Genomic DNA, 27,503 nt, shown 5'->3' with positions numbered 1-27,503 from the left:
CCAGTTGGTAAGTGGCAGAGTGGACTTTCCTAGCCACTGTATTATACTGTATTCTTTCTGGGATCTATAACTGGACTTAAGAAGAGAGAAAATGGTAGGAGAGATAGACAACAAACCTGCTGCATAATTTATTCTAACAGCAGTTTTTATTCGGAAGTGTGCCTCCAAACTTGGTGGCAGTCTGGGGACAGGTGGTCCCTGGCTTGCTTGTTGACTCTTTCCCAGCCCAGGGCATAGGGCCCTTGGAGTTAAGGCACAGGGTCAAGTTCTCAAGGATCAACATCTCTGACAGCCTCAGTGGTCTGAGGCCTGGGGCTGGTGCAAAAAAAAAAAGAACGAGTTTCCAATCCAGGCTGTTTCACGGTCCGAGGGCCTGGGCCCTGGGCACCAGGGCTGCAGCTTCTTCTTCTGCAGAGGCTGGTGTCACCCACAGGCCAGCTGTGGCCAGGTCCTGATAGGCGTGAGATTGGGGGCAAGAGATTAGTTTTCTGGTGCCAGGTCCAGTTTATCTTCCTGAGAGGCAGAAGCTGAGCTGGAAGCGTCTTCCCCACCATTGAGGGACTTCTGTTGGTCACTGCTGCTGGGTGAGGGGGTCTTGTTGTCTCGGGATCCCCAGCGAGTCAGGCGCTTTAGGGAGGAGTCGCGGCGGGCAAGTAGAGGGGCCTGAAAGCCTGTGAAGGAGCTGCTGGTGGTGGGACGTTTGTCTGGCAGAGAAAAGGCAGGTATGAGGAAGCAGCAAGGTGTGCACAAAGGTGAGAAGTTGAGGGGCTTCACCTCAGCCCTCAGGGGAGAGGAGCACCCCCTGACCTGCAGTGCTCTGCTGGCTCTGCAGATGTGGGGGTCTCCCTCCTCCCTCCCTTGTCCCTCTCCATTCCATGGAAAGCTCCAGGGTCTAACCCTTCTCACCTCCAGGTTTAATTGGATGCATGAGCCGGTTCATCTGGACATTCCAGTGTTTCACGTTGGTACTAGCCTGGCGCAACTTCTGTTGAGCAGCCTGTGGGGACAGGACCAGTGGAGAGTGGTCAGAGCCACCATCCAAGACAGCAAGTCTCAACCTTTTCAGGTTCACAGGCCCCTTAGGATCCGACAAAGGCTATTGATCATCTCCCCAGAAAAACTCATGTATGTTCATAAAGAGCTATGTGTATGAACAAAGTTGGCATCCAATTTCAGGGGACTCAAAGACCCTCAAATAGTCAAAAATAATCATAAGTATAGTTTCTACTTATCAAGCAACTAAAATGTACTAATATCTTACTTAACTTCCAGAGAAGAAGCTAAGAAACAAATTCAAAAGAGGTTAAGTGACTTGCCCAGGGACAAACATGGAGCTCTGAACCACTGTGTCACATCACCTGTCCAGGACCTGATGCAGAAACCTCTGCTCCAGTGCTTATCTAGCCATTAGCAGCGGCTGTGGGGTGGGGAATCACAGAGGAATTTTCTCTTTTTATGATACTTATTTCTGTGTTTGAATTTTTTTACAATGACCATGTATGCCAACAAAGCAAAATAAAATAATGAATACTAATAAAAATAAAACATCAAACATTTGTCCTTTAAAAAAAATCTTCTATGGAGATTTGGGCTCCAAAGAGTGGAACCAAAGTGCAGGGTTAGAAAAGTAGGGGCTGGAAGAGTAGGAGGAAAAAAATTTTGCCCAGATGAGTAACAATGATAAAAAGAGCAGTTAATGTTTCTTCAGTGCTTACTGAATATTAAGTATCATGTGCTATCTTGTTTAACCTTTATAGCAATGCAATTACCAGTCCCCTTTCCCAGATGAGGGACCTGGAGCTCAGAGAGGTTAGGCCATTTGTCAGAGGCCACACAGTCAGGCAATGGTACAGCCTGAGGGACAGAGCACCAGGGAAGGTTCCAGAGCCTGTGCCATGGCTCACCCTGCCGCCTGCGACCTGTTCCACCCCAGGCCTCACCTCCACATCCTCGTCGGCCCTCTGCCGGTTCTGCCGCACCTCTTCCAGCTGCTGCTGGGCCTGCTGCAGGGAGCGGCTCTGCAGGGCCATCTCCTGCTGCAGCTCCTGCTTCTCCTGCTGTGCCCGTTCGATGTAGCGCTCCTGTTCCTCCTTCAGCTGCAACAGCTGCTTCAGCTTCTCCTCCTCCTCCTCTAGCAGTCTGCGGGGTGTCCACTGTGTCACCTCTGAGGCCGAGGCACCTCACAGGTGCTCAACAGGTAGGAGGGTGGGGGCGTCAGGGAGGGGAAGCAGAAGGGGCCGCCTGGTCCTACCTGGTCTGGGCGAGGCGCACGGCCTCCTCGTCCTGCCGAGCTTTCACCTCCAGCTGCAGGGCCTCCTGGAGCCTCTGTTGCATCTCCTCCAGCTCCTTGATGCGCTGCCGCTGCCGGGCAGCCTCCTCCTTCTTCAGCTCCATCTCAGCCTGCATGGAGGCCCGGGCCTGCATGGGGGACAGGGAGCCAGGTCAGCGGGGGCCCGGCGGAGGAAGGTTGCCGGTATGCTGCCCTTTCCCCAGGGCTTTGTGAGGCCAGCCCAGCTAGTTATCTCTGGATGAGGGTCTGGGGAGTTCCTTCATGTCAGGTTTTCCTGATCTGATCCCCTTCTGAAAACCTGACTAGGTCAGATAAGGATCAGTGAACCACATGGGGGAAAGGGGCTCAAGTCATCCCCTTATTAGCACCAGCCTTAATAGTTATTATTATACATTGAATATAATGTTTTATAATTATAATTAGGCTAGTGCTAGCAAGGAAACGACCATAATTATAATTGTTAGAGCAGTTATAACTCAGAAGTATTTCCTTAGTTGATCCTCCTTTCCACACCTCTATAAACCAAGTTCTATTGGCATCAACATGTCACAGGTAACTGAGGCACAGAAAGGCCAAGTAACTTACCTGAGATCACAGGGTTCCTAAGAGGCAGAGCTGGTATGGAACCCACAGTGTCTCGACTCCAGATCTAGATCTCTTAAATCTTAAATCTAGTTGCCTCTACACCTCTAGTCCGTCTCCAAGTTCATCCTGTCTTCTTCCCATCCTACCTTCTCCAGACTGGCCTTATTATAAATTCAGATCAAGTCAGGTCCCACATAGTCCAACCTCGGTCCAAATTCATCCCCAGACACAAGGTCTGTAGCAGCTCCTCTGTCAAGGTCCCGCCCCCTAGCCAGTCAAGGTCTCCCAACCTGGCTTCACTCTACACCTATCACTCTGCTCCATCCTTCCCAATTCGAAGGCTCGGGCCCCGCCCCACACCGTCTCTCCTCTCAAGCCACCCTTCTGCCTGGTCCCTTACCCCATAGGCCCTGTCCCCATCCCGTACCTATCTCTGTTCCCCGCCAAAATCCCTCAAGACAAGCCCCACCTCTACGCATACCCCACAGTGCGTGGCTCCGCCCCCAGCCCAGGCCCCGCCCCCCCGGCGCTCAGCACCTGGCGGGCCCTCACCCCTCGGCCCACCGCCTCCCCCCGGGTGCAGCCACACCTGCTCCGCCTCGCGCAGCTGGACCTCGAGCGCCTGCTGGAGCTCCCGGTGCTGGCTGCGGCGCCGCTCCTCCTCCTCCTGCATTAGGCGCTCCGCCTGCCGCTGCGCCTCCTGCAGCAGCTCCAGCTCCTGAAGCTTCCTCTCCTTCTCCTCCTGCAGCTGCTGCAGCCGCAGCATCTCCTCCTCCTTGGCAGCCCGGCGCCTCTCTCGCTGCTCCCGCTGCTCGCGCCGCTTCTGCTTCAGGTCCTTGTGCAGCGACGTCTTCCCCTCGGCCTGCAGCCGGATCGCCGTCTGGATGGCTGCGGAGGGAGCGGGAGGGGCTAGCCGGGGACAGGGGGGCCTCCAGGGAGCCCACCGCCAGAAAGGGGCCTTTGGAGTGGCTCCTATTCAGCTTCCGGCCCCCTGCTGGGCAAAGGGCTCTCATTCCCTTTTCACCGATGAGGCGCCTGGGGTCCAGCCGGGTCCAGGCCACCCCGCTAGCACTCACCAGCTGTCCACTCCTGGCGCTGACGCGTGTCGGAGGCGCTCATCTCATAGGTGCGAGAGGCAGTCTTCACACAGAACATGCAGCGCTTCCCCTCTCGGTCGGGCAGCACCTGGGAGAAGGCCCAGACAGGCTGGCTTCACTGGGGTCAAGGGCCACACCCGCCCCAGGGGGGCTCCAGCTCCAGCCCCTACCCCTTTGGCTGACCATCATCTCCTCCTGGCACCCCTTCCACCCACTCTGCCAGGAGCCTGCGTGGCCTGGTTTGGACGTTAGTGTGCCCACAACTCTTACAGCCTTTGCTCTTTGAAGATGGGACAGCTCTATTACTATCTCTCTGTGGGGCCTACACACAGTGACCACTGAGTGTTTATCTAGATCAGGGCTCAACATCTCTCATGATAGGGTCCTCATTAATGAGACCATTCATTTCCACAGAAGCCTGCCTGCTGAGAAAGTTCTCCATTCATTCGTTCCACAGATATTCTGTAGTGTCTACAGGCTACTCATTGCTCATATGGGATACTACTAAGATGTGCCTAACAGACCAAATCCCTGCCTTGCCTAAGCTTACATTCTAGTGGAAAATAATAGCTACCCACTGAGCTTCATGTGTTCTAGAGTCTGTACCAGGCATAGATTATTAGCTCCATCTTACACAGAAAGAAACTGAGGCTCTAAGAGGTCCAGGAACCTGCCTGATTCATACTGCATGTTAGTGGTGGAGGTGGATTTCTGCCTAGATCTGTGCTCTTTGCACAATGATAGCTGTTTCTTTACATGACAAAGATGGATACAGCCTAGAATGGCTATAATAATGTTTTTCATGTAAAAAAACAAGTGTTAGCGAGAAATTGGAGCTTTCATTTACTACTGGTGAGAAGGTAAGATGGTGCAGCCACCATGGAAAAGAGTTTGGCTGCTCCTCAAAAATTAAACATAGAATTACTATGTGATTCAGCAATTCTACTCCTAGGTATGTGCCTTGAGAAAAGAAAATATATATCCACCCAGAAACTTGTACATGGATATTCATAACAGCATTATGCATAATAGCAAAATGATGGAAACCACCCAATATCCACCAATGAATGAACAGATAAACAAAATATGGTCCATCCATGCAGTGAAATATTATTCACCCATTAAAAGGAATGAAGTCCTGATTCATGCCAAAACATGCTTGAAAATGTTATACTAAGTGAAAGAAGCCAGGTACAAAAGGACAAATGGTGTATGATTCCACTTATATGAGGCTCCTAGAATAGGCAAATTCCTAGAGATGGAAAGCAGAATAGAGGTTACCAGGGACTGGAGGGAGGGGAGAATGAGTTATTGATTAATGGGTACAGAGCTGCTATTGAGGATGATAAAAATAAAAAGCTTTGGAAATAGATAATTGGGACGGTTACATGTGAATGTACTTAATACTACTGAATTGTAACACTTAAAATGGTTAAAATAGCAAATATCATGTTATATAAATATTTTTTACTATAGTTTTTTAAATTGTTGCTTTAAGCCTCTAAAATAATGGACAGAGTCAAAGGAGGAAAAGGGGATAGGAAAGGAGAAAGAATAGGGGAATACAGAGTGGCCAAAGTAAAAGCGTTAGTCACTCAGTCATGTCTGCTTCTTTGCAACCCACGGACTGTCGCCAACAGGGTCTTCTGTCCATGGGATTCTTTGGGAAAGAATACTGGAGTGGGTTGCCATTTCCTTCTCCAGGGGATCTTCCCAACCAGGGATCAAACTTGGGTCTCCTGCATTGCAGGCAGCTTCTTTACCATCTGAGCCACCAGGGAAGTCCTTATCTGGTCTGTTGCCAAAGGGAATGGAATTTGAGTGATGGAGAGAGACCTTTAAAGAGGACTTTTAGAAAATTTTGCTGGATAGAGTGAGTCATAAGTTATCGCCTCTGAAATCTTTAGCAAAGTCCACATCATTCACCATTGACTTTAGTATTGGATTTGATTTGCAGTTTTGTTTTTTAAAAAAAGTGCTGAGGAGAGGAGCCAAGATGGCAGAGGAGTAGGACGGGGAGAACACTTTCTCCCCCACAAATTCATCAAAAGAGCATTTAAACGTCGAGTAAATTCCACAAAACAACTTCTGAATGCCGGCAGAGGACATCAGGCACCCAGAAAAGCAACCCAACTCTTCGAAAGGAGAGAGAAGAAATACAGCTCCACCCACCAGAACACCGACACAAGCTTCCCTAACCAGGAATCCTTGACAAGCCATCTGTACAAACCCACACACAGTGAGGAAACGCCACAATAAAGAGAACTCCACAAACTGCCAGAATACAGAAAGGACACCCCAAACTCAGCAATTTAAACAAGATGAAGAGACAGAGGAATACTCAGCAGATAAAGGAACAGGATAAATGCCCACCAAACCAAACAAAAGAGGAAGAGATAGGGAATCTACCTGATAAAGAATTCCGAATAATGATAGTGAAATTGATCCAAAATCTTGAAACTAAAATGGAATCACAGATAAATAGCCTGGAGACAAGGATTGAGAAGATGCAAGAAAGGTTTAACAAGGACCTAGAAGAAATAAAAAAGAGTCAATATATAATGAATAATGCAATAAGTGAAATTAAAAACACTCTGGAGGCAACAAATAGTAGAATAACAGAGGCAGAAGACAGGATTAGTGAATTAGAAGATAGAATGGTAGAAATAAATGAATCAGAGAGGATAAAAGAAAAACGAATTAAAAGAAATGAGGATAATCTCAGAGACCTCCAGGACAATATTAAACGCTACAACATTCGAATCATAGGGGTTCCAGAAGAAGAAGACAAAAAGAAAGACCATGAGAAAATACTTGAGGAGATAATAGTGGAAAACTTCCCTAAAATGGGGAAGGAAATAATCACCCAAGTACAAGAAACCCAGAGAGTCCCAAACAGGATAAACCCAAGGAGAAACACCCCAAGACACATATTAATCAAATTAACAAAGATCAAACACAAAGAACAAATATTAAAAGCAGCAAGGGAAAAACAACAAATAACACACAAGGGAATTCCCATAAGGATAACAGCTGATCTTTCAATAGAAACTCTTCAAGCCAGGAGGGAATGGCAAGACATACTTAAAATGATGAAAGAAAATAACCTACAGCCCAGATTATTGTACCCAGCAAGGATCTCATTCAAGTAGAAGGAGAAATTAAAAGCTTCTCAGACAAGCAAAAGCTGAGAGAATTCTGCACCACCAAACCAGCTCTCCAACAAATACTAAAGGATATTCTCTAGACAGGAAACGCAAAAACAGTGTATAAACTCGAACCCAAAACAATAAAGTAAATGGCAACGGGATCATACTTATCAGTAATTACCTTAAACGTAAATGGGTTGAATGCCCCAACCAAAAGACAAAGACTGGCTGAATGGATACAAAAACAAGACCCCTACATATGTTGTCTACAAGAGACCCACCTCAAAACAGGGGACACATACAGACTGAAAGTGAAGGGCTGGAAAAAGATTTTCCATGCAAATAGGGACCAAAAGAAAGCAGGAGTAGCAATACTCATATCAGATAAAATAGACTGTAAAACAAAGGCTGTGAAAAGAGACAAAGAAGGTCACTACATAATGATCAAAGGATCAATCCAAGAAGAAGATATAACAATTATAAATATATATGCACCCAACACGGGAGCACCACAGTATGTAAGACAAATGCTAACAAGTATGAAAGGAGAAATTAACAATAACACAGTAATAGTGGGAGACTTTAATACCCCACTTACACCTATGGATAGATCAACTAAACAGAAAATTAACAAGGAAACACAAACTTTAAACGATACAATAGACCAGTTAGACCTAATTGATATCTACAGGACATTTCATCCCAAAACAATGAATTTCACCTTTTTCTCAAGCGCACATGGAACCTTCTCCAGGATAGATCACATCCTGGGCCATAAAGCTAGCCTTGGTAAATTCAAAAAAATAGAAATCATTCCAAGCATTTTTTCTGACCACAATGCAGTAAGATTAGATCTCAATTACAGGAGAAAAACTATTAAAAATTCCAACATATGGAGGCTGAACAACACACTGCTGAATAACCAACAAATCACAGAAGAAATCAAAAAAGAAATCAAAATTTGCATAGAAACGAATGAAAATGAAAACACAACAACCCAAAACCTGTGGGACACGGTAAAAGCAGTCCTAAGGGGAAAGTTCATAGCAATACAGGCACACCTCAAGAAACAAGAAAAAAGTCAAATAAATAACCTAACTCTACACCTAAAGCAACTAGAAAAGGAAGAAATGAAGAACCCCAGGGTTAGTAGAAGGAAAGAAATCTTAAAAATTAGAGCAGAAATAAATGCAAAAGAAACAAAAGAGACCATAGCAAAAATCAACAAAACCAAAAGCTGGTTCTTTGAAAGGATAAATAAAATTGACAAACCATTAGCCAGACTCATCAAGAAACAAAGGGAGAAAAATCAAATCAACAAAATTAGAAACGAAAATGGAGAGATCACAACAGACAACACAGAAATACAAAGGATCATAAGAGACTACTATCAACAATTATATGCCAATAAAATAGACAACGTGGAAGAAATGGACAAATTCTTAGAAAAGTACAACTTTCCAAAACTGGACCAGGAAGAAATAGAAAATCTTAACAGACCCATCACAAGCATGGAAATTGAAACTGTAATCAAAAATCTTCCAGCAAACAAAAGCCCCGGTCCAGATGGCTTCACAGCTGAATTCTACCAAAAATTTAGAGAAGAGCTAACACCTATCCTGCTCAAACTCTTCCAGAAAATTGCAGAGGAAGGTAAACTTCCAAACTCATTCTATGAGGCCACCATCACCCTGATACCAAAACCTGACAAAGATGCCACAAAAAAAGAAAACTACAGGCCAATATCACTGATGAACATAGATGCAAAAATCCTTAACAAAATTCTAGCAATCAGAATCCAACAACACATTACAAAGATCATACACCATGATCAAGTGGGCTTTATCCCAGGGATGCAAGGATTCTTCAATATCTGCAAATCAATCAATGTAATACACCACATTAACAAATTGAAAAATAAAAACCATATGATTATCTCAATAGATGCAGAGAAAGCCTTTGACAAAATTCAACATCCATTTATGATAACAACTCTCCAGAAAGCAGGAATAGAAGGAACATACCTCAACATAATAAAAGCTATATATGACAAACCCACAGCAAACATTATCCTCAATGGTGAAAAATTGAAAGCATTTCCTCTAAAGTCAGGAACAAAACAAGGGTGCCCACTTTCACCATTACTATTCAACATAGTTTTGGAAGTTTTGGCCACAGCAATCAGAGCAGAAAAAGAAATAAAAGGAATCCAAATTGGAAAAGAAGAAGTAAAACTCTCACTATTTGCAGATGACATGATCCTCTACATAGAAAACCCTAAAGATTCCACCAGAAAATTACTAGAAATAATCAATGACTATAGTAAAGTTTCAGGATATAAAATCAACACACAGAAATCCCTTGCATTCCTATACACTAATAATGAGAAAACAGAAAGAGAAATTAAGGAAACAATTCCATTCACCATTGCAACGGAAAGAATAAAATACTTAGGAATATATCTACCTAAAGAAACTAAAGACCTATATATAGAAAACTATAAAACACTGGTGAAAGAAATCAAAGAGGACACTAATAGATGGAGAAATATACCATGTTCATGGATTGGAAGAATCAATATAGTGAAAATGAGTATACTACCCAAAGCAATTTATAGATTCAACGCAATCCCTATCAAGCTACCAACAGTATTCTTCACAGAGCTAGAACAAATAATTTCACAATTCGTATGGAAATACAAAAAACCTCGAATAGCCAAAGCGATCTTGAGAAAGAAGAATGGAACTGGAGGAATCAACCTACCTGACTTCAGGCTCTACTACAAAGCCACAGTTATCAAGACAGTATGGTACTGGCACAAAGACAGAAATATTGATCAATGGAATAAAATAGAAAGCCCAGAGATAAATCCACGCACATATGGACACCTTATCTTTGACAAAGGAGGCAAGAATATACAATGGATTAAAGACAATCTCTTTAACAAGTGGTGCTGGGAAATCTGGTCAACCACTTGTAAAAGAATGAAACTGGACCACTTTCTAACACCATACACAAAAATAAACTCAAAATGGATTAAAGATCTAAACGTAAGACCAGAAACTATAAAACTCCTAGAGGAGAACATAGGCAAAACACTCTCCCACATATATCACAGCAGGATCCTCTATGACCCACCTCCCAGAATATTGGAAATAAAAGCAAAAATAAACAAATGGGACCTAATTAACCTTAAAAGCTTCTGCACATCAAAGGAAACTATTAGCAAGGTGAAAAGACAGCCTTCAGAATGGGAGAAAATAATAGCAAATGAAGCAACTGACAAACAACTAATCTCAAAAACATACAAGCAACTCCTACAGCTCAACTCCAGAAAAATAAACGACCCAATCAAAAAATGGGCCAAAGATCTAAATAGACATTTCTCCAAAGAAGACATACAGATGGCTAACAAACACATGAAAAGATGCTCAACATCACTCATTATCAGAGAAATGCAAATCAAAACCACTATGAGGTACCATTTCACACCAGTCAGAATGGCTGCGATCCAAAAGTCTACAAATAATAAATGCTGGAGAGGGTGTGGAGAAAAGGGAACCCTCTTACACTGTTGGTGGGAATGCAAACTAGTACAGCCACTATGGAGAACAGTGTGGAGATTCCTTAAAAAACTGGAAATAGCACTGCCTTATGATCCAGCAACCCCACTGCTGGGCATACACACTGAGGAAACCAGAAGGGAAAGAGACACGTGTACCCCAATGTTCATCGCAGCACTGTTTATAATAGCCAAGACATGGAAGCAACCTAGATGTCCATCAGCAGATGAATGGATAAGAAAGCTGTGGTACATACACACAATGGAGTATTACTCAGCCATTAAAAAGAATACATTTGAATCAGTTCTAATGAGGTGGATGAAACTGGAGCCTATTATACAGAGTGAAGTAAGCCAGAAGGAAAAACATAAATGCAGTATACTAACACATATATATGGAATTTAGAAAGATGGTAACAATAACCCGGTGTACGAGACAGCAAAAGAGACACTGATGTATAGAACAGTCTTATGGACTCTGTGGGAGAGGGAGAGGGTGGGAAGATTTGGGAGAATGGCAATGAAACATGTAAAATATCATGTAGGAAACGAGTTGCCAGTCCAGGTTCGATGCACGATGCTGGATGCTTGGGGCTGGTGCACTGGGACGGCCCAGAGGGATGGTATGGGGAGGGAGGAGGGGGGAGGGTTCGGGATGGGGAACACATGTATACCTGTGGCGGATTCATTTTGATATTTGGCAAAACTAATACAATTATGTAAAGTTTAAAAATAAAATAAAATTAGAAAAAAAATAAAAAAATAAAAAAAGTGCTGACATAAGCAATCTAAAATAACAACAACAACAAATGAACAGACATAATGAAACCTAAATAGAGTTACAGTTTCAGAGAAAAAAAACAGATTTGTTTGCCAGAGGGTAAGGGTGTAGAAAGAAGGAAGAAAAAGTTGAGGGAGATTAAGTGGTGCAAACTTCCAGTTGCAAAATGTGAGTCATGGGTATAAAATGAATAGTGTGGGGAATATAGTCAACAATTATGATTACATAGTTATCTTTGTATGGTGACCTATCGTAAGTAGAACTATCGTGGACATCAGTTTGAAATACATAGAAATATTGAATCATTATGCTGTGTAACAGGAATTAACATAGTGTTGCAGGTCAATTATACTTCAAAAACAAACAAAAATATCCATATAAGGAGAGATCAGATTTGTGGTTACCGAGAGGTGGGAAGGGGGGTTGTTGAGGGGATAGGGGAGGGGGAATTAGATGAAGGCAGTCAAAAGGTACAAACTTCCAGATATAAAATAAGAAAGTTTACTAGGGATGTAACATGCAACATGAAAAATATAATAAACACTGCTGTAGATTATATTAAAATATGAAGCTTCCCTGGTGGCTCAGTGGTAAAGAATCTACCTGCTAATGCAAGAGTCTCAGGTTCTGTCCCTGGGTTGGGAAGATCCCCTGGAGAAGGAAGTGGCAACCCACTCCAGTATTCTTGCCTGGGAAATCCCATGGACAGAGGAGCGTGGTGGGCTACAGTCCACGGGGCCACAAAAGAGTCAGACGCAACTTAGCAACTGCGTGTATGCTAAGTCGCTTCAGTCCTGTCCCACTCTGTGCGATGCTATGGACTGTAGCCTGCCAGTTTCTTCTGTCCATGGGGATTCTCAAGGCAAGAATACTGGAGTGGGTTGCCATGCCCTCCTCCAGAGGATCTTCCCAACCCAGAGATTGAACCTGCATCTCCCGTGGCTCCTGCATTGGGGGGTGAATTCTTTATGGATAAGTCACCAGGGAAGCTTAAACAACAACAAATGTTATATATAAAAGTTGTTGAGAGAGTAAATCCTAAGATTACTCATCACAGAAAAAAAAATTTTTTTTATTTAATTTTGTACCTATATGAGGTGACAGATGTTCACTAAACTTATTGTGCTAATCAGTTTATGATATGTATAAGTCAAATCACTATGCTGTACACCTTAAATGTACACAGTGCTCTATGTCCATAATATCTGAATGAAACTGGAAGGAAAAACTAAAGTGTGTTACTTTTCTAAAAGAAAAAAAAAGTGCTGACATGGCTGAGAATGGCCCTGAGGCATTCAGGTATACAGTTGACCCTTGAACAGCTCAGGGTTTAGGGGTACCAAACCTCTGCCGGGTCAAAAATCCACTCATAACTTTAAAGTCAGCCTGGTGGCTCAGACTGTAAAGAATCCGCCTGCAATGCAAGAGACCTGGGTTCGATCCTGGGGTTGAGAAGATTCCCTGGAGAAGGGAATGGTTACCCACTCCAGTACTCTTGCCTGGAGAATTCCAGGGACAGAGGAGCCTGATGGGCTACAGTCCACAGAGTCGCAAAGAGTCAGACAGAACTGAGTGACTTTCACTTTCAGTATCCAGTTATATCATTTGCGGATTCAACCAACTGTGGATGGTGCAGTACTGTATGTATTTATTGAAAAAAAATCCACGTATAAGTAGACCCACCAAGTTCCAACCCACGTTGTTCAGGGGTTAGTTGTTTTTGGGTTGCACTCACCTAAGCAGGAATCTTAGGTGGGGAAGTCACTGGGGCTTCCTGCCTTGCCCTCCTCCTGACCCCTTGCCCTCAGGCTACACCAGAGCCCTTCTGGGCCTTGCTCCAGTATGCGCTCCACCCCTTCACCTGTCGCCCTCACCTCCACACAGCACTGCGCATCCAGCGGGATCATACCCCTCTTCTCCTTGCACTCTTCACTCCCAAAATAGCAGAGGCAGCTGGGCTGCAGCTGGAACCAGCGTTCTGCCCAGTTCCTCCGCAGGTGCCCTCGCTTCCACAGGTAGCCCTGCCAGAGCCAGAGCAAAGTCAGAGGCATCCTCGGCCCCGCCCCCACCCTCCTCGGGGTCCGCCCCTGGTCCCCAGCCAGGCCTGACCTGCTTCAGGACGTCTTGGATGAGCTCCTGGTAGACCTCGTGGATGGCCATGCTGAGTGTGTCCCGCCCGACGCCTCGCAGACAGCGGCCTGAGTTGAAGAGCTCCAGGAACTGCCAGACGCTGAGCCCCCCACTGCTCTGGGCTGCCTGGGCCTCCTGAGCCAGCAGCTCCTCCAGCTCCCCCAAGCCCACCTCCAAGCTCATGCTGCTGAGCACCTTCTTCAGTAGGTATTCCACCTGGAGGGAAGGAGGGAAGGCTTGGTGGCCGCAGTAGGTGGTGTTTCTGGTGTCGACACCAGGGGTCGCTACCATCAGGCTCCCAGAGCTAGGGCAGAAGTGACCACGGACAGGAGATGGCAGGTTGGGGGGGTGGATGAGTGTCAGAGGACTAAATGACTAAACACGGGTGGACTCCTGAGTAGAGATTTGGGAGGGGATCCTGGGGCCCCAGCTTCAATTCAGATATCCCCTCCCCAAGCTCCAGTCCTTCCTGCCTTGAATCAAGGGCACGGTGAGGTGGGAGCTGAGGACTGGGGGCCAGGCAGAGACAGCGAGTCATAGAAAATGTCAGCGGGGGACAAGGGCCCTCTCGTTCAATCTCCTCACTCTGCAGAAGGCAAAACTGACGTTCAAGGGAGGGGGAAGTGACTTGTTTTGAATCGCACAGCAAGTTGGTAGCAGCCAGAGCTCAATTCAGATCAACACCCCATGAGTCTTTATTCCACGCCCCCAGCCCCAGCCCTGGGGATCCTTCCCTTGTCAGAGGGCAAGGGGATGGGTGGGAGCGAGCAGGGCAGGGACAGGAAACCTGTTGCAGAGGAACAGGAAGTGGTGGTTGGGGTACATCCTGCTGCAGTTTGTTCACACTGCGTGTTGATCACAAAAGTGAGCAGATTTCTGGCCTCAGAGAGGCCACCTCGCCTTGCTGGCAAGGGTCTGACAAAGGTACCCGGCCAGGTGTCTGTGTCTGTGAAGACAGACACATGTCCTTCTGCTGTCCCAGCAGCTTCTTGGAAAACTCTCTGCAGGACTTTCACTCTGGGGACTACTGGGTCTTGGCTGGGAGTGGGGTGGGGGCACCCCCATTCTTCCCACAGACAGAAGTGAGGGCATGAACCTGAGTGCAGTTAGACAGGCCAAGACCTCTCGTAAATACAGCAGACCGCCTCCCCCACCATTGTGCCCTACTCTAAAGATCTAGATTCGCCCTGGGATCTTTACCACCACCAGAGGGCAGAAAGGGTCAGGAGAAGGCTGAGTGGACAGGGGAGTGGGGGAGTGGAGGGAGGGGGCAGGCTGGCTGCCGAAGGGGTCACCTGCCCCAGCTTCACCCATGAACTGAGAAGGTTGAAGCTGGGTTCTAGGCTGATGTTCCCAGGATGCCCTCTCTCTGGGGTCTGAGCTGATTCCGTCCTGGCTCCCCCCTGTATTGTAGGAGACAGGAAGAGAAAATCTGGAACCAGGGCCAGACTCGGTCGCCCACTTGGGAGTGACTGGAGAGATGTCCCTGGAAGGTCTCTATTCCCCTAAAATAGCACCCTTCTCAGTTTGCCACAGTGCCTGAAATCCTGCCATTTGATTTTAAATGTTTTCGTTTCAAAACGCTCAGTAATGTATCAGGCATTCACACCTCTGTGTAAACAGTTTGCAGAATCATTTTCCTACTGTGAGAGCGAGCAGGGCCTTGAAGGAAGTATAGTTTTGAACCTCCTGGGAGAAGGTATCATTGCTCTGACATGGGCAGGTCTAAGTGTCTGGAGATGAGTGGGTGTAACAGGTAGCCAGTGGAGAGATAAAGAAGACAGAGGATGTGGGGAAGTCAAGAGACAATTTGGCCTCCTTCATGGTTTTGTTGAGGCCTGTCCCTAAGTGATAAAGTCCCTGGGGCTCACCTCATCAGGAACCATGATCAGAGGGTACTTGTCCTCAGACAGGAAGTTGAAGAGGCACCAGAGTCGGAAGGCATCCTGATTGGAGAGCATGCTGTTCCCGTTGCTATCCACCTGGTAGTTCTTCTTCGCCGTCAGGGTCCAGCACAGCTCGTCAAAGTGCTCCTTAACAAAAGCCCCCTCTTCCACCTGCCCCCAGGCCTGCAAGTCAGCTGCGAAGGCTGCCTTGGCCCAGCTCCACCACCCAACTAGGCTCCAGCTGGCTTCTCAGGGTCATCTGTTTCCCTGCTCCCCACCCTGCCATGCTGGGACTCTCACCTGAGTAATCCCTGAGCTGATGATCAGGGAGCTGTCTGGCCAACCAGCCTGACCCCCAAACCCCCAGCCCTGCCACATGCATCACTTCCCCACATCCACATCCACCCAAGTTCCCGATCCATAGAGGAGCTCAGTCCCTCAGGCTGGGGAGAAAGAAGGGGAAGCCCAGGAGGAAATGAACAGTCAAGAAGAACTTGAGAAGACAGTGACAGCTAGGAGGAGTGGAGGGGACAGACTTAGCGGAGCTGGAAAGCGCTTGTAAAATGACAGCTGAAAGCTAGGCGGGGGGCGGGGGGTGAAGATTGTGGGGAAGGTGGAGGCGAGGATAGAGAGGAGGGAGCTGGAGTGAGTTTTAAGGGGGGCAAAGAAGGGGCAAGTGACGGGGATGTGAAGGGTGGAGATGGGGGCATGGGTGGACAGAGGGGACAGAGATGGGGTTCATGGAGGGAGGAGTTGGGGTGGCAAGGAATTAGGGTGCTGGCCAGGGTGGGAAGTGGAGAGAGGTGAAAGGGGCCCTCACCTTGTCCAGGATGTACTTGTTGAGGTAGGGCATGTATCCCTGGCTGGACACGGGACCATCGTCATCGTCTCGGAAGTGCTCCTCCAGGGCCACGGGGTCATGAGGGATGTGCAAGACGGTGTACAGGTTGTGGGACAGCACCTGAGACAGAGCGGGGCTTGCCTTCCTGAGCCCCGGCAGAGCTGGGCCACAGGGCTGCTCCCCTTCCCCTGTCGTCCTCACCCCCATCCAGCTAAGCCTTCTACACGCATTATTTAGCTCAATCATAACTAAAACTTCTCTCTCCCTCTCTCTCTCTTTATATATATATACACACACATATGCATATATACACATATACACATACAATAAATAAAAAGTCCATCTACTCAAGGCTATGGTTTTTCCAGTAGTCACATATGGATGTGAGAGTTGGACTATAAAGAAAGCTGAGCACCGGAGAATTGATGCCTTTGACCTGCAGTGCTGGAGAAGACTCTTGAGAGTCCCTTGGACTGCAAGGAGATCCAACTAGTCCATCCTAAAGGAAATCAGTCCTGAATATTCATTGGAAGGACTGATGCTGAAGCTGAAACTCCAATACTTTGGCCACCTGATGTGAAGAACAGACTCATTGGAAAAGACCCAGATGCTGGGAAAGATTGAAGGCAGGTGGAGAAGGGGACGACAGAGGATGAGATGGTTGGATGGCATCACTGACTCAATGGACATGAGTTTGAGTAAGCTGCAGGAGTTGGTGATGGACAGGGAAGCCTGGTGTGCTGCATGGGGTCGCAAAGAATCAGACACGTCAGTGACTGAATTGAACTGAACACTCACAATGGAATGTAATTCAGTCATGAAAAACTGAATGAAATCTTGCCATTTGCAACAACATGGATGGACCCTGAGGGCATTATGCCAAGTGAAATAATCTGACAGAGAAAGACAAATACAGTATGATCTCATTTAAATGTGGAATTTTATAAAAAGGGAAAAGAAGGGATCCACAGATACAGAGACCAGATTGGTGGTTGCAAGAGGTATCGGTGGTGAGAGAAATGGGTGAAGGTCCTCAAAAGGTACAAACTTCCAGTTTTTAAATACGTCATGGGAACATAATACACGGCATGGTAACCATAATGAGTAATACTGTATGCCATCTGAAAGTAGCTAAGAGAGTAGGTCTTAAAAATTTTCATTGCAAGAAAAACAATTTTTTAAACCATGCATGGCAATGAATGTTAACTAGGCGTCTCGTGATCATTTCACAATATATGCAAATAAAGAATCATTACATTGTACACCTGAAATTAAAGTGTCAATTATACCTCAATAAAAACCAAAAAAGTAAAAACACATGCACTTGCTATGCAACAAGAACTGTGCTCAGTACTTTGCATATATTTCCCTTAACGCCCAGAACAACTGTTAACATCCTCATTTGACAGATGAAAAAGACCCCTGGACTCTGAGATGTTAAGTAATTCACCCAAAGGCACAGAGCTGGCAGGGCTGGGATTCAAGCCCAGGTAGCCATGCTCTTTGGCACTCATTAGGCAGGCGTGTCCTCTTTCTGCAGATGGGGACACAGAGGTTCAAGGGACTCAGTTACTTGCATAAGGACTCAGTGAACAAAAGCCTAAGATTCCAGTTCAGCTCAGCAGATCCCAAGGTTCAGGGGCAGAAACCTAACATCTACCGTCAGAGACTCGGGGTCAGGCTGAATTGTGCCTGGAGTCCAGTGAGCCTGCTCCAGGAAAGGCGTGTTCAGTTCCAGCAACTGCCCTTCTAAAGATGAAAGGAAGCTGGAGAGGGTGCCAAGAAGGGGCACAAGAAATGGTCCATGGGGTGTGGATGACAAGGCTAAAAGGGATGACGACGGGGGAAACGGGTAGGTTAACAAACCCATCACATTAGCACAAAGAGTTTGAAGCTTGAACAAGGAGATCAGGAAAAAAATAAAACTGTCTTGGTGTAATTCTGTGATAGCACTTATCACAGAAAGTGTGAATGAGGAAAAACTGTCACCTATTCTGTGCCAGCCACTGTATGAGGTGCTTTCTATACCCCAGATCTAATCTCGGCGACCGTGATATCCAGACATTAGTGTCCCTGTCTTCCAGATGAAGATGCTCAGGCTTGGAGAAGTTAAGAATAAGTGGCAGAGGGATTTCCCTGGGGGTCCAGTGGCTAAGTCTAAGCCTCCACAGTTCCGGCACAGGGGGCCTGGGTTCGATCCCTGGTCAGGGAACTAGATCCCACATGCCACAACTAAGATCCAAGATCTCCCCAACCCCATGCCGCAACTAGGACTTGGCATGGCCAAATAAACAAATATTTTTAAAAAGTAAGTGGCAGAGCTGAGGTTGGAAACAGGTGTTCCTGACTCTGAAGGCAGCTTCCCTATTAAAATATTGACCTCACCTTCATCTCCCAATTATATAGTAAACTCTGGAGACAACACCATGTCTTCATCTGCACACCCAAGGTAGTCAATAAATGCTGTATTCAAGGGCTGCTTCACCACCAGCAGTTCAGCTTGGAGGCAGCTCCTCTGAGGCAGGAGCTGGCAACGCCTCCCAGCTGGTGTGCCTACTGTCTTGATTTCCTTATTCTCTTTTGTGAGAGGAGAGGGACAAGGGTTTGAGACTTCTCCCCAATATTTTCCTGAGCCTCAGGTTCAACTCAGCAAAGTGGGAAGTTGGGGGGCCCAGTGATGGGGTCAGTATTTCTATTTTCCCTCACTTTCCCTGCCTGGGCAGTTATCTGTGGCCCCCACCCCAACCCTCATTCCCATCATCTTCAAATTATCTCATGTGCCATCTATAGTTTTGCTTTTCTCTTATTCTAAAGGACATCTGGAGTTTCTTCCTGATGAACTCTGCCTTCTTTTCTTATTTTGGTAACATAGCCTTGATTTTCCTTTGAGAAATACCTCTCCTCCATTTTCAGTATCTGTGGTATTAGCCGTTTGCACCCCTACCCCATCTGGCTGCAGGGATGGGCACTTTTGAGTCACAGTGTTTGGTCTGAGAACACACATGACCAATTCTAGACCACTGAGAAGCAGTCCTGGGATTTTTGCTTCCTCTAGGGGAGAAGAGGTATATTCTTTCCATGGGTAAACCTGGAAAGAGTTAAGGTGCTGGAAGACAGATGCAGCTAACATCTTTGTCCACCCTGAATATTCATTGGGAGGACTGACGCTGAAGCCGAAGCTCCAAAACTCTGGACATCTGATACGTAGAACTGACTCATTGCAAAACACCCTGATGCTGATAAAGATTGAAGGCATGAAGAGAAGGGGGCGGCAGAGGATGAGGTGGTTGGATGGCATCACTGACTCAATGGACATGAGTTTGAGCAAACTCCAGGAGATGGTGAAGGACAGGGAAGCCTGGCGTGCTGCAGTCCATGGGGTTGCAAAGAATTGGACACCACTGAGCAACTGGACGACAACAACAAGGACAGAGAATACTATCAAGCTATCAGGTCAAGTAATAAAGAGAGTCGTCATCTGAGGACCTAGATCCAGCCAAGCCTGAAGCCAATACTATGCTTGGAGTTTCGTTTATGTGAGCCAAGATATAACATCTCCCTTAAGCTATTTTGAGTTTGGTTTCTACCACCTGTAATCAGAGAAGACATGATTAACACATCTATGGTCATAGGATACTAATCCACACTCCAAGAGGTGCCACTGCTAAATGCTTGCACTTAAAATCCAGAGTGACCAACACAAGAGAAATACCCACTTCTGAAGAGACAGGTGTTATTCTAAGTTTCACACACTTCTACCTGCTGTCTCCTGGCCTCTTCAAATTAACCATGTCCTTATGTTTCTTCGAGTTTCCCAGAGCACCTCTTTGAGGAAGCTTCCTGCATAGCCCAGCCAAATGCTACACTCTAGTGACGGGGGAACATGGAAGGCCAGGGACCTTCACTTTCTAGTTGTGAGGCCTTGAAGAAACTTCTTCACTCCCTAAGCCTCAGTTTCATTGTCAGTAAAATGGGATAATACCCACCACGCAGAGGGCCCGTGAGGGCAGAGTAAGATGATATATAGATAGAGTGCCAGAGCAAATATAAGTTCCCTCCTTGTATAGTAAGTGTGATTTTTTTTTTAACCTAACAAATTAACAAAGATGCAAAAGACTGATCCTATCCAGTATTGAGGAGATTGTGGAGAAATGGGGATTCAAATGCCTTACTGCCAAGGTGTGAATCGGTAGTCTTTCTAGAGGGCAAGACTCTATCAGATGTAAAATTGGGCATGACCCCAGCATTTTTAATCATCCAGCCTACAGATGCTCAAGGGAACAGAGCTAACTGTACAAGAATGCCCACTGAAACGCTGTTTAGAATACAAAGCATTGGGAAATGCCTGGCAGTTCAGTGACTAGGGCTCTGAGCTTCCAGTGAGTGGGGCGCAGGTTTGATTCCTCATCAGAGAACTAAGATCTTACATGCCCTGGCACAATCTGCCACCACCCCCCCCAAAAAAAAAGAGAATATATAAAGCATTGGAGACAGCTTGAGTCTCCTTCAAGAGGGGACAGGTATACCACATCATGGACCCGTGTGTGGTTGAAAAATTTTACTTCTGCTACATGTGTGCTTTCGGGCAAGTGATTTTTAACTTCCCCAAGATTTTAGTCTCCTCTTTGAGGAAAATAAGGGGGCCTGCTCCACGGGCTGTTTTAGAACAAAGCGTAGCACCTTGCACACAGTGCAATAAAAGGTATTGCTTAATAAAGGTTGTGAGCTATTTTTATTATTATATTTGTGTGAACAGACATGGAAAGATATGTATACTATACTGGCAGGTGGAAAAAAGTACGCTCTAGAAAGAATTATCTCTAAAATAATATGTGTGCAAATATTAGGTTGAACCATTTTAAACTGCTATTTGAGTAGGCCAAAACAATCAAATGTCAGCGATTTCATATGGTTCTATCTAATGTGTTTATTTGTACATAGAAAAAAATCTAGAAGACTCAGCAACTGTTAACAACTATCACCCTACCACCCTCCCCAGGGAAGGGAGGGACTTTCACCTTCTTTAACACTATTTTTGTCTTTGAATTTTTTTTTAACCAGTAAAATATATTTTACTTTTATAACAAATTTCAACTTCTTTAAAAAGCACAATTTTCTGTGCTTTTTATTGTTTTTATGACAAAAAATGTAAACTCTAGTGATAGAAAACACAGGGTGCCATTAACCCCTGTTATTAATATACCCTGCTATTAAGTTGCTTTGTAATAATGTTCTTTTGCTATTTCTTGTTTGTGTGAGCATTTCTGGCTGTTCTACATTCCTTGAGGGCTGCAAGGACTCTCATCTTAACCTTGACTCCAGAGCTCAGCAGCGTGTCCCCTACACGCTCAAGGTTTTTGATTAAACTCCCCTTAAGTCTAACGTAAGTGCTGAAGTGGTTTTCCAAGGTTCTCAGGGTGAAATCTTGGAGTCCTTCCAGAGATTTCACTCTATACCTTCTCTGACCTCATCCCTCTTGCTCCCTTCTGTCTAGCCACTCTGACCCCTTAGACGTTCCCCGGACATGCCAGGCATGCCCTTGTCTCAGGGCCCTGGCACTTTCTATTTCTTCAGCCTGAAACATTCTTCGTCCCGGCCACTGCACGGCTCACACCCTCTCCACCTTCTCGGGGGGGTGGGGGTGGGGGGCTTCTCTGACCACCTTATTTAAATCTGTAATCTCATCCCTCTACTCCCCACACTCCCTATCCTCACTTCTGCTTTATTTTTCCTCCATGTCATGTATCATGAGTTCTGACTTATTGTGTTTATTCATCTGCGTTCTCTGACTAGAATGGTCAACCCAAGGGTGCAGGTTTTTTTGTCTGTTTTATTTTATTCACGGCTGTACCACTGGGTCTGGCATAATGGATACTCAATAAATATCTACTGAATGAACTTACGTGCTTCAAGAGAAGAAATGGGAGAAACACAAAAGTCAGATGGATGTGGATTGAATCTCTCTACACTAACCTCGCTGGGCTTTACTTTTCACACCTCTAAAAATGGAGTTCAAGGAGACTTTGCAGACCTCCTCTCCCCGCCAGGACAAGAGCTGCCACCCAGCAGCACACAGCTGTCTGAACCGTTCCTCTCCTGGGTTTGCTGGCCCACGCTGTCCTCTAAGACCTCTGTCACTTGTACCTTATGCCAGTGGAATTTGAGGAACCCCGGCAGAGGCTCTGACTCCTGTGAGCTATCAGGACAAAGAGGAATCAAAGGCTCCAGACACTGAGGGTTCAGGGCCTCTCCCTGGAGAAATCAGCTGACCTCAGATTGCCAGGCTTCCTGTGGCTGGGCGCGGAGGGGCGGGGAGGGGAGGGAAGGGGCTGGGGGCGGGCAGAGGGCGTGACCAGAGGAGGGTCCTGCAGGAAAGGAAACGGCGGCGGGAGCGTGCGCAGCAGTCACCTGCCGATTTCAATCACTCCTTAGCCCCGGAGGCGGGGACGCTCCTGATCCTGCTTTTACAAGGGAGGAAACCAATGCTCAGAGAAGTGAAGTGTCTTCTTTAGAGTCCAAGTCTGACCCTAAAGCCCTACACTAGACCTTCAAGCTACGTGGGCTCAGATTAAGCATCAGAATCACCTGGGGAGCTGGTTGAAACTGAAATCTGCCAGGGCCCGCCCAGACCTACTGACTCAGAGTTTCCAGGGGTGGGGTCCAGGTGTCTGCAGTTTTCACAAGTTGGCATTCGGGCTTCCCCAAGGAGGGCTCTGTCTCCCCCACCCACCCAGGCAGCCCCTGACCTCTGGGTTGGCAGCCATTGACCTTTGAGAGGCATCATTTATTCACTGTTTCCTCTGTAGGAGTGTGGGGGAGTGGTTCTCCCCTGGGGGCATGTGGTGTGTGGGGGGGTGGTGGGGGGGGAGGGGGGTGGGGGGGTGGTTCTCCCCTGGGGGCGTATGTGTGTGTTGTGTGCAGCTCAGTCATGTCTGACTCTTTGTGACCCCATGGACTGTAGCCCACCAGGCTTCTCTGTCTATAGGATTTTCCAGGCAAGAATACTAGAGTGGGTTACCATTTCCTTCGATCCCAACTTAGGGATCGAACTTGCGTCTCTTGAGTCTCCTGCACTGGCAGGCGGGTTCTTTACCACTGGCGCTACCTGGAAAGTTCCCTAAAAACTCAAGTGCAGCGATACAGTGGGTGCCAGGCCCATGATCCTGTAGTTCTTAGATTTCAGGAGTAGATGAAGATACAGAGCATTTGGGCATCCTTAAAAGTACCAATCACTAACTGCAAAGAGAATGACTAATTTCTCTCTTTTACATGGCCTGTAGTCTTTAAATGTATCCAGGTGCTAAGTGATTCTTTTAAAATTTATAGATTCTTTTTAAGAGTCACTGAATATATTTTCCTCAACTAGTGGGTACTAAAGCAAAACTACTAACATGAGGGAGGAGCACCAGGAATTTTAAAAGCCAATCTCTGGATTGGCTGGTTGCCTGTTGAGAGCAAGAAAGGGCTGGAGGGATTGGGTGTAGGCATCACAGGAAAGATGGAGGCTCAGAGAAGGAAGCAGAGAGGAGAGGCTGTGTCAGGATCAGTTTCACCTACTTGATAAACTTTGTTAAAATTTACTTTTCTAGGCTAGCTGGAGAGCTTGGTGATCCCCAGTTCAGCCCTTGGGCTTTATAGCTCAGAGCTGGGCAGTGACTTGCCTAAGGTCACCCTGCTGGGGAGCAACAATATAGGTATTGGCCTGTATGGCTCTGAGTCAAGGGCTCTGTATCACTGAATCATCCTTCCCTCCTTCACACTCTAGACTGAGAAGATGACAGCAGGCAGATGTCAGGGCAAAGCTGAGGACCTGTCATCAGATTCCTGAACTGAAGTTGTTATTAACTTCCCTTCACCTAGAGGAGGGCTTCCCTGGTGGGCTCAGCAGTAGAGAATCTTGCCTGTGATGCAGGAGACCTGGGTTTGATCCCTGGGTCAGGAAGGTCCCCTGGAGAAGGCAATGGCAACCCACTCCAGTAATATTGCCTGGAGAATCCCGTGGACAGAGGAGCCTGGCAGGCTGCAGTTCATAGGTTTGCACCGAGTTGGACACGTCTAAAGCAGCAGCAGCACCTAGGGGAAGCCTGTTGTCCCTCTCCAGAGGAGGCAGAGCCCGAAACTCAGAGGCTCTCAGTGGGCATGACTCCCTCCCTGGGTCCCAGGACTGCCCCGAGTGCCAACTAGAGGCTCAGGATTCTGGGACCCCACAGAGTCAAGCAGGAAAGGCCCCAGTTCACCCTCCCTGCCTTGCCTCTGCTCCTGCTGGTCAAGGGGAAGTGGTAGGCCTCCTAGGATCCTCATCGACACACACTGCTCTAACCATACACCCAGTCTCAGGCCCCTCAGAGAAGACAATCCTGACTCCTTGGGGGTACTTCTCAGAGGATTTGCTGTTCTTCCTCCTCCTTCTGGCCCCCTCTGGGCTCTGCCTAGGATGGCCGGTGGCAGCCTTTCTGCCAACATGTTGGAGAGAAGTGGGTGACTGTCCCAGCTTGCTCTGGGCTGGTGCAGGTCCCCCGGCCTCTTCCCAAGAGAGGACGCCAAGGCCAGGGACAGTTTTGGTGAGGACAGGCTGACCCCAAGGTCTTTTCCCTCCTCACCCAGTCTTTCCGGGGAGGGAGTGTGCCCTGCTGGTCTCTATCTCTCATCTGCTTCTTCCTCTGCCTTCTGACCACTTCTCTATTGCTCTTTTGCCTTTCCGGCATCCCCACCCCCAGCACTATCACTACTTCCTCCCATCCCAGGCTCTAGTATCACGGGCTGGTGGGAGGACTGCCTTCCTCATCTCTCTCTCCTATGACACGGGCCCTGCAGTTTCTGGGCTGGTGGGAGGACTGCCTTCCTCATCTCTCTCTCCTGTGACACGGGCCCTGCAGTTTCTGGGCTGGTGGGAGGACTGCCTTCCTCATCTCTCTCTCCTATGACATGGGCCCTGCAGTTTCTGGTCCACCTGCCGCCGGGCCTGAGACTCCCACTGCTACTCGAGTTCCCAGAATAGACACGTTTTCTGTTGATGGATTGAAATCTACCACTAATCCTGTATGACCGCAGAAGCTGCTGGCAGTGGGCTCATTGTGAGCTGTGATGTAGTACAAAGACAGTGGATGGATGCTTCGATTATGCATCCTCCCCTTGCAATCTCCCTTGTAAATACTCAACGGGTGGGGGTGGTGGCACAGGCATCTGCCCAGTTAGAGGCCAAGACAGAAGCTCCAACTAAGAGGCTTACTGCCTGGTGGGCTCAGGAAATCTAAATGCAGTACCTTCCACTTATGAGGGAAATAGAGAGCCTGGAGGTGTCACAGGGGCCACAGCTAATGGAGTGGTGGAAAACGGAGACAACAAACTATGGAGGTTGGGATTGTTCCTGGAAGATATTAAAGGGGCGACATGGGAAGTGGATATAGGACATGGAGTTTCTGCAAGGATGGGTTTTGAATGATCTGCTTTTCCTCTGTCTGCCCTGCAGAGCTCACTAGACTACATAACCTGCAATAAGACGATTTAAGTAGAATGTGAGGAAGAACCTGCCTCTTGGGAGATTCTCTCAGATGATCAAAGGTGGTCGTGGACTCTCCTTCCTGGGAGAGCCAAGAATCATTTACTAGATGCTCACAAGTCTGGCTAAGGGGTCGATTATGGGATAGGACCAGGTTGGGAGATCCAAGTTCATCATGTCCAAGTTCAGCAAAGTAGAGGGAGGGGAAACAATGCCTATCCTGTCCCATTCGTCTCTAGGGTTTCCAGGTACCTGCTCAGTCATTTAGAATGGAGGTTTCCTTGAGACTATACTCCTCCTTTGTTGGGGGAGGGGAGGGCGACAGAAGAGATACAGGAGTCTGTGGCCTAGCCTCATGCCAGGCGCATACCTGGTGCTCAATGTTTGTAGAGTGAATGAATGAACCCCGAAGGCGGATCCCAGGGGGCTGAGGCCTCCCTCATCCTGTCCCCCTGTGCCCCCAGCTCCAGTGACCTAGGGCCTTGCTTCTTGCCCGCTAATGAGCGTGAAGGCAGCACTAACCCAGGAGTGCAGGACAGAAACTTTTTGGTCTCCCAGGAATTATCTAGGACCAAGCAATGAACTTCAGGGCCATCACTGATGGGGCTCTTCCTGGACTCAGATTCTACCCCTTCCCTGCTAGAGGTCTCAAGGCCTAAGATAAGTTTTCCAACCTGGTGGGCGTGAGGGGGTTGGTGAACGGCAGTATGATGGGGTCTTCAGTCCTTGCCCCTTCCCAGTTCTGTCCCACCTAGGAGGCAGGGTGCAGAGTAGATGCTCTCCTGCCAAGGACGACTGAGCCCTTAGGGCCATGAGAGGCTCTTGAACCCTTTCTCTCAGCTCCGGGAGGAAGTGACTGACAAGTACTAGCTAACTGTCTCTCTTCAAAGCCAGGAGGAAGCAGCAGGAGGGAGTAAGGTGCATGCCCAAGCCTGACTCTGGGGAGACATGTGCTCATCACATGGAATCTGGGATGTAGCTTGGCTCATGGCCCTCAGAAACCTCAGAACCCCATGATGCCGCCTCTGCTCTCCTGAGAGTTTGGGTCGGGGCCCTGCACACACCTCACTGGGGCCTCTGGATGGTGGGCGGCAGCATCCACCAGGCCATGTCACCCCAGTTACCCAGCACCGGCCCCTCACCCTCCCAGGGCCCCTGGCTAGCTGGGGTGCCCCTGGAGGAGCGCAGGGTTCGCGCCTAGCTCCCAGGAAGCAGGGGCTGCTGAGGCGCAGCTGCCGGCCTCCCCTGCGCCCCGGGTGCCGCTCACCTTGAGCTGGGACTTGGAGACCTTGCCGCTCTTCTCCACGTCCAGTGCGGTGAATGCGTACCAGATGGACTTAAGCAGCTCCTTGCGCAGGGCCATGGCTGAGGCGCCCGCCCGGCCCAGGGGCGGCTCTGACACCAAGATCCGGTTTCAGGAAATGCAAACGGCAGCAGAGACCGCAGCAGGGCCACGGCGCGGACCAAGAGCTCCACCTGCCTGCTCTCGCAGGCTCCCTCGCTGGCAGGACCCAACCTGTTGCTCAGTGGCCCCGCTCCCTGCTTGGGACTGGGGACCAAGCCCTGGGGAGCTATGGCCCTAGCTCTATTCAACCTGGTTCCCTGGGCGTGAGGCCCTTTGGGAGCCTCCTGGGCCCCCAGAGGCAGCTTGCTGAAGGAAGAGTGAGCCCGTCCTGACTTTGG

The 27,503-nt window shown here is 47.6% G+C and overlaps 1 protein-coding gene across 1 annotated transcript; it reads right to left on the bottom strand.

Annotated features, from left to right (window-relative positions):
• Window positions 1-127: 127 nt before the first annotated feature.
• Window positions 128-27,239, bottom strand: DEF6 (DEF6 guanine nucleotide exchange factor). The gene is made up of 11 exons (XM_019986311.2): window positions 27,088-27,239; window positions 16,301-16,441; window positions 15,466-15,651; window positions 13,574-13,810; window positions 13,339-13,485; window positions 3,952-4,060; window positions 3,465-3,763; window positions 2,252-2,418; window positions 1,941-2,139; window positions 907-997; window positions 128-704 (listed from the first exon to the last, which is right to left on the bottom strand). The coding sequence occupies exons 1-11, from the start codon at window positions 27,181-27,183 to the stop codon at window positions 481-483; spliced, it is 1,896 nt and encodes a 631-aa protein (XP_019841870.2). The 5' UTR covers window positions 27,184-27,239; the 3' UTR covers window positions 128-480.
• Between the last annotated feature and the right edge of the window lie 264 nt (window positions 27,240-27,503).

This window comes from Bos indicus, chromosome 23 (assembly GCF_029378745.1).
Source record: "Bos indicus isolate NIAB-ARS_2022 breed Sahiwal x Tharparkar chromosome 23, NIAB-ARS_B.indTharparkar_mat_pri_1.0, whole genome shotgun sequence".
Classification (NCBI taxonomy): Eukaryota; Metazoa; Chordata; class Mammalia; order Artiodactyla; family Bovidae; genus Bos; species Bos indicus.
This window is presented reverse-complemented; position numbering and strand designations above follow the sequence as displayed.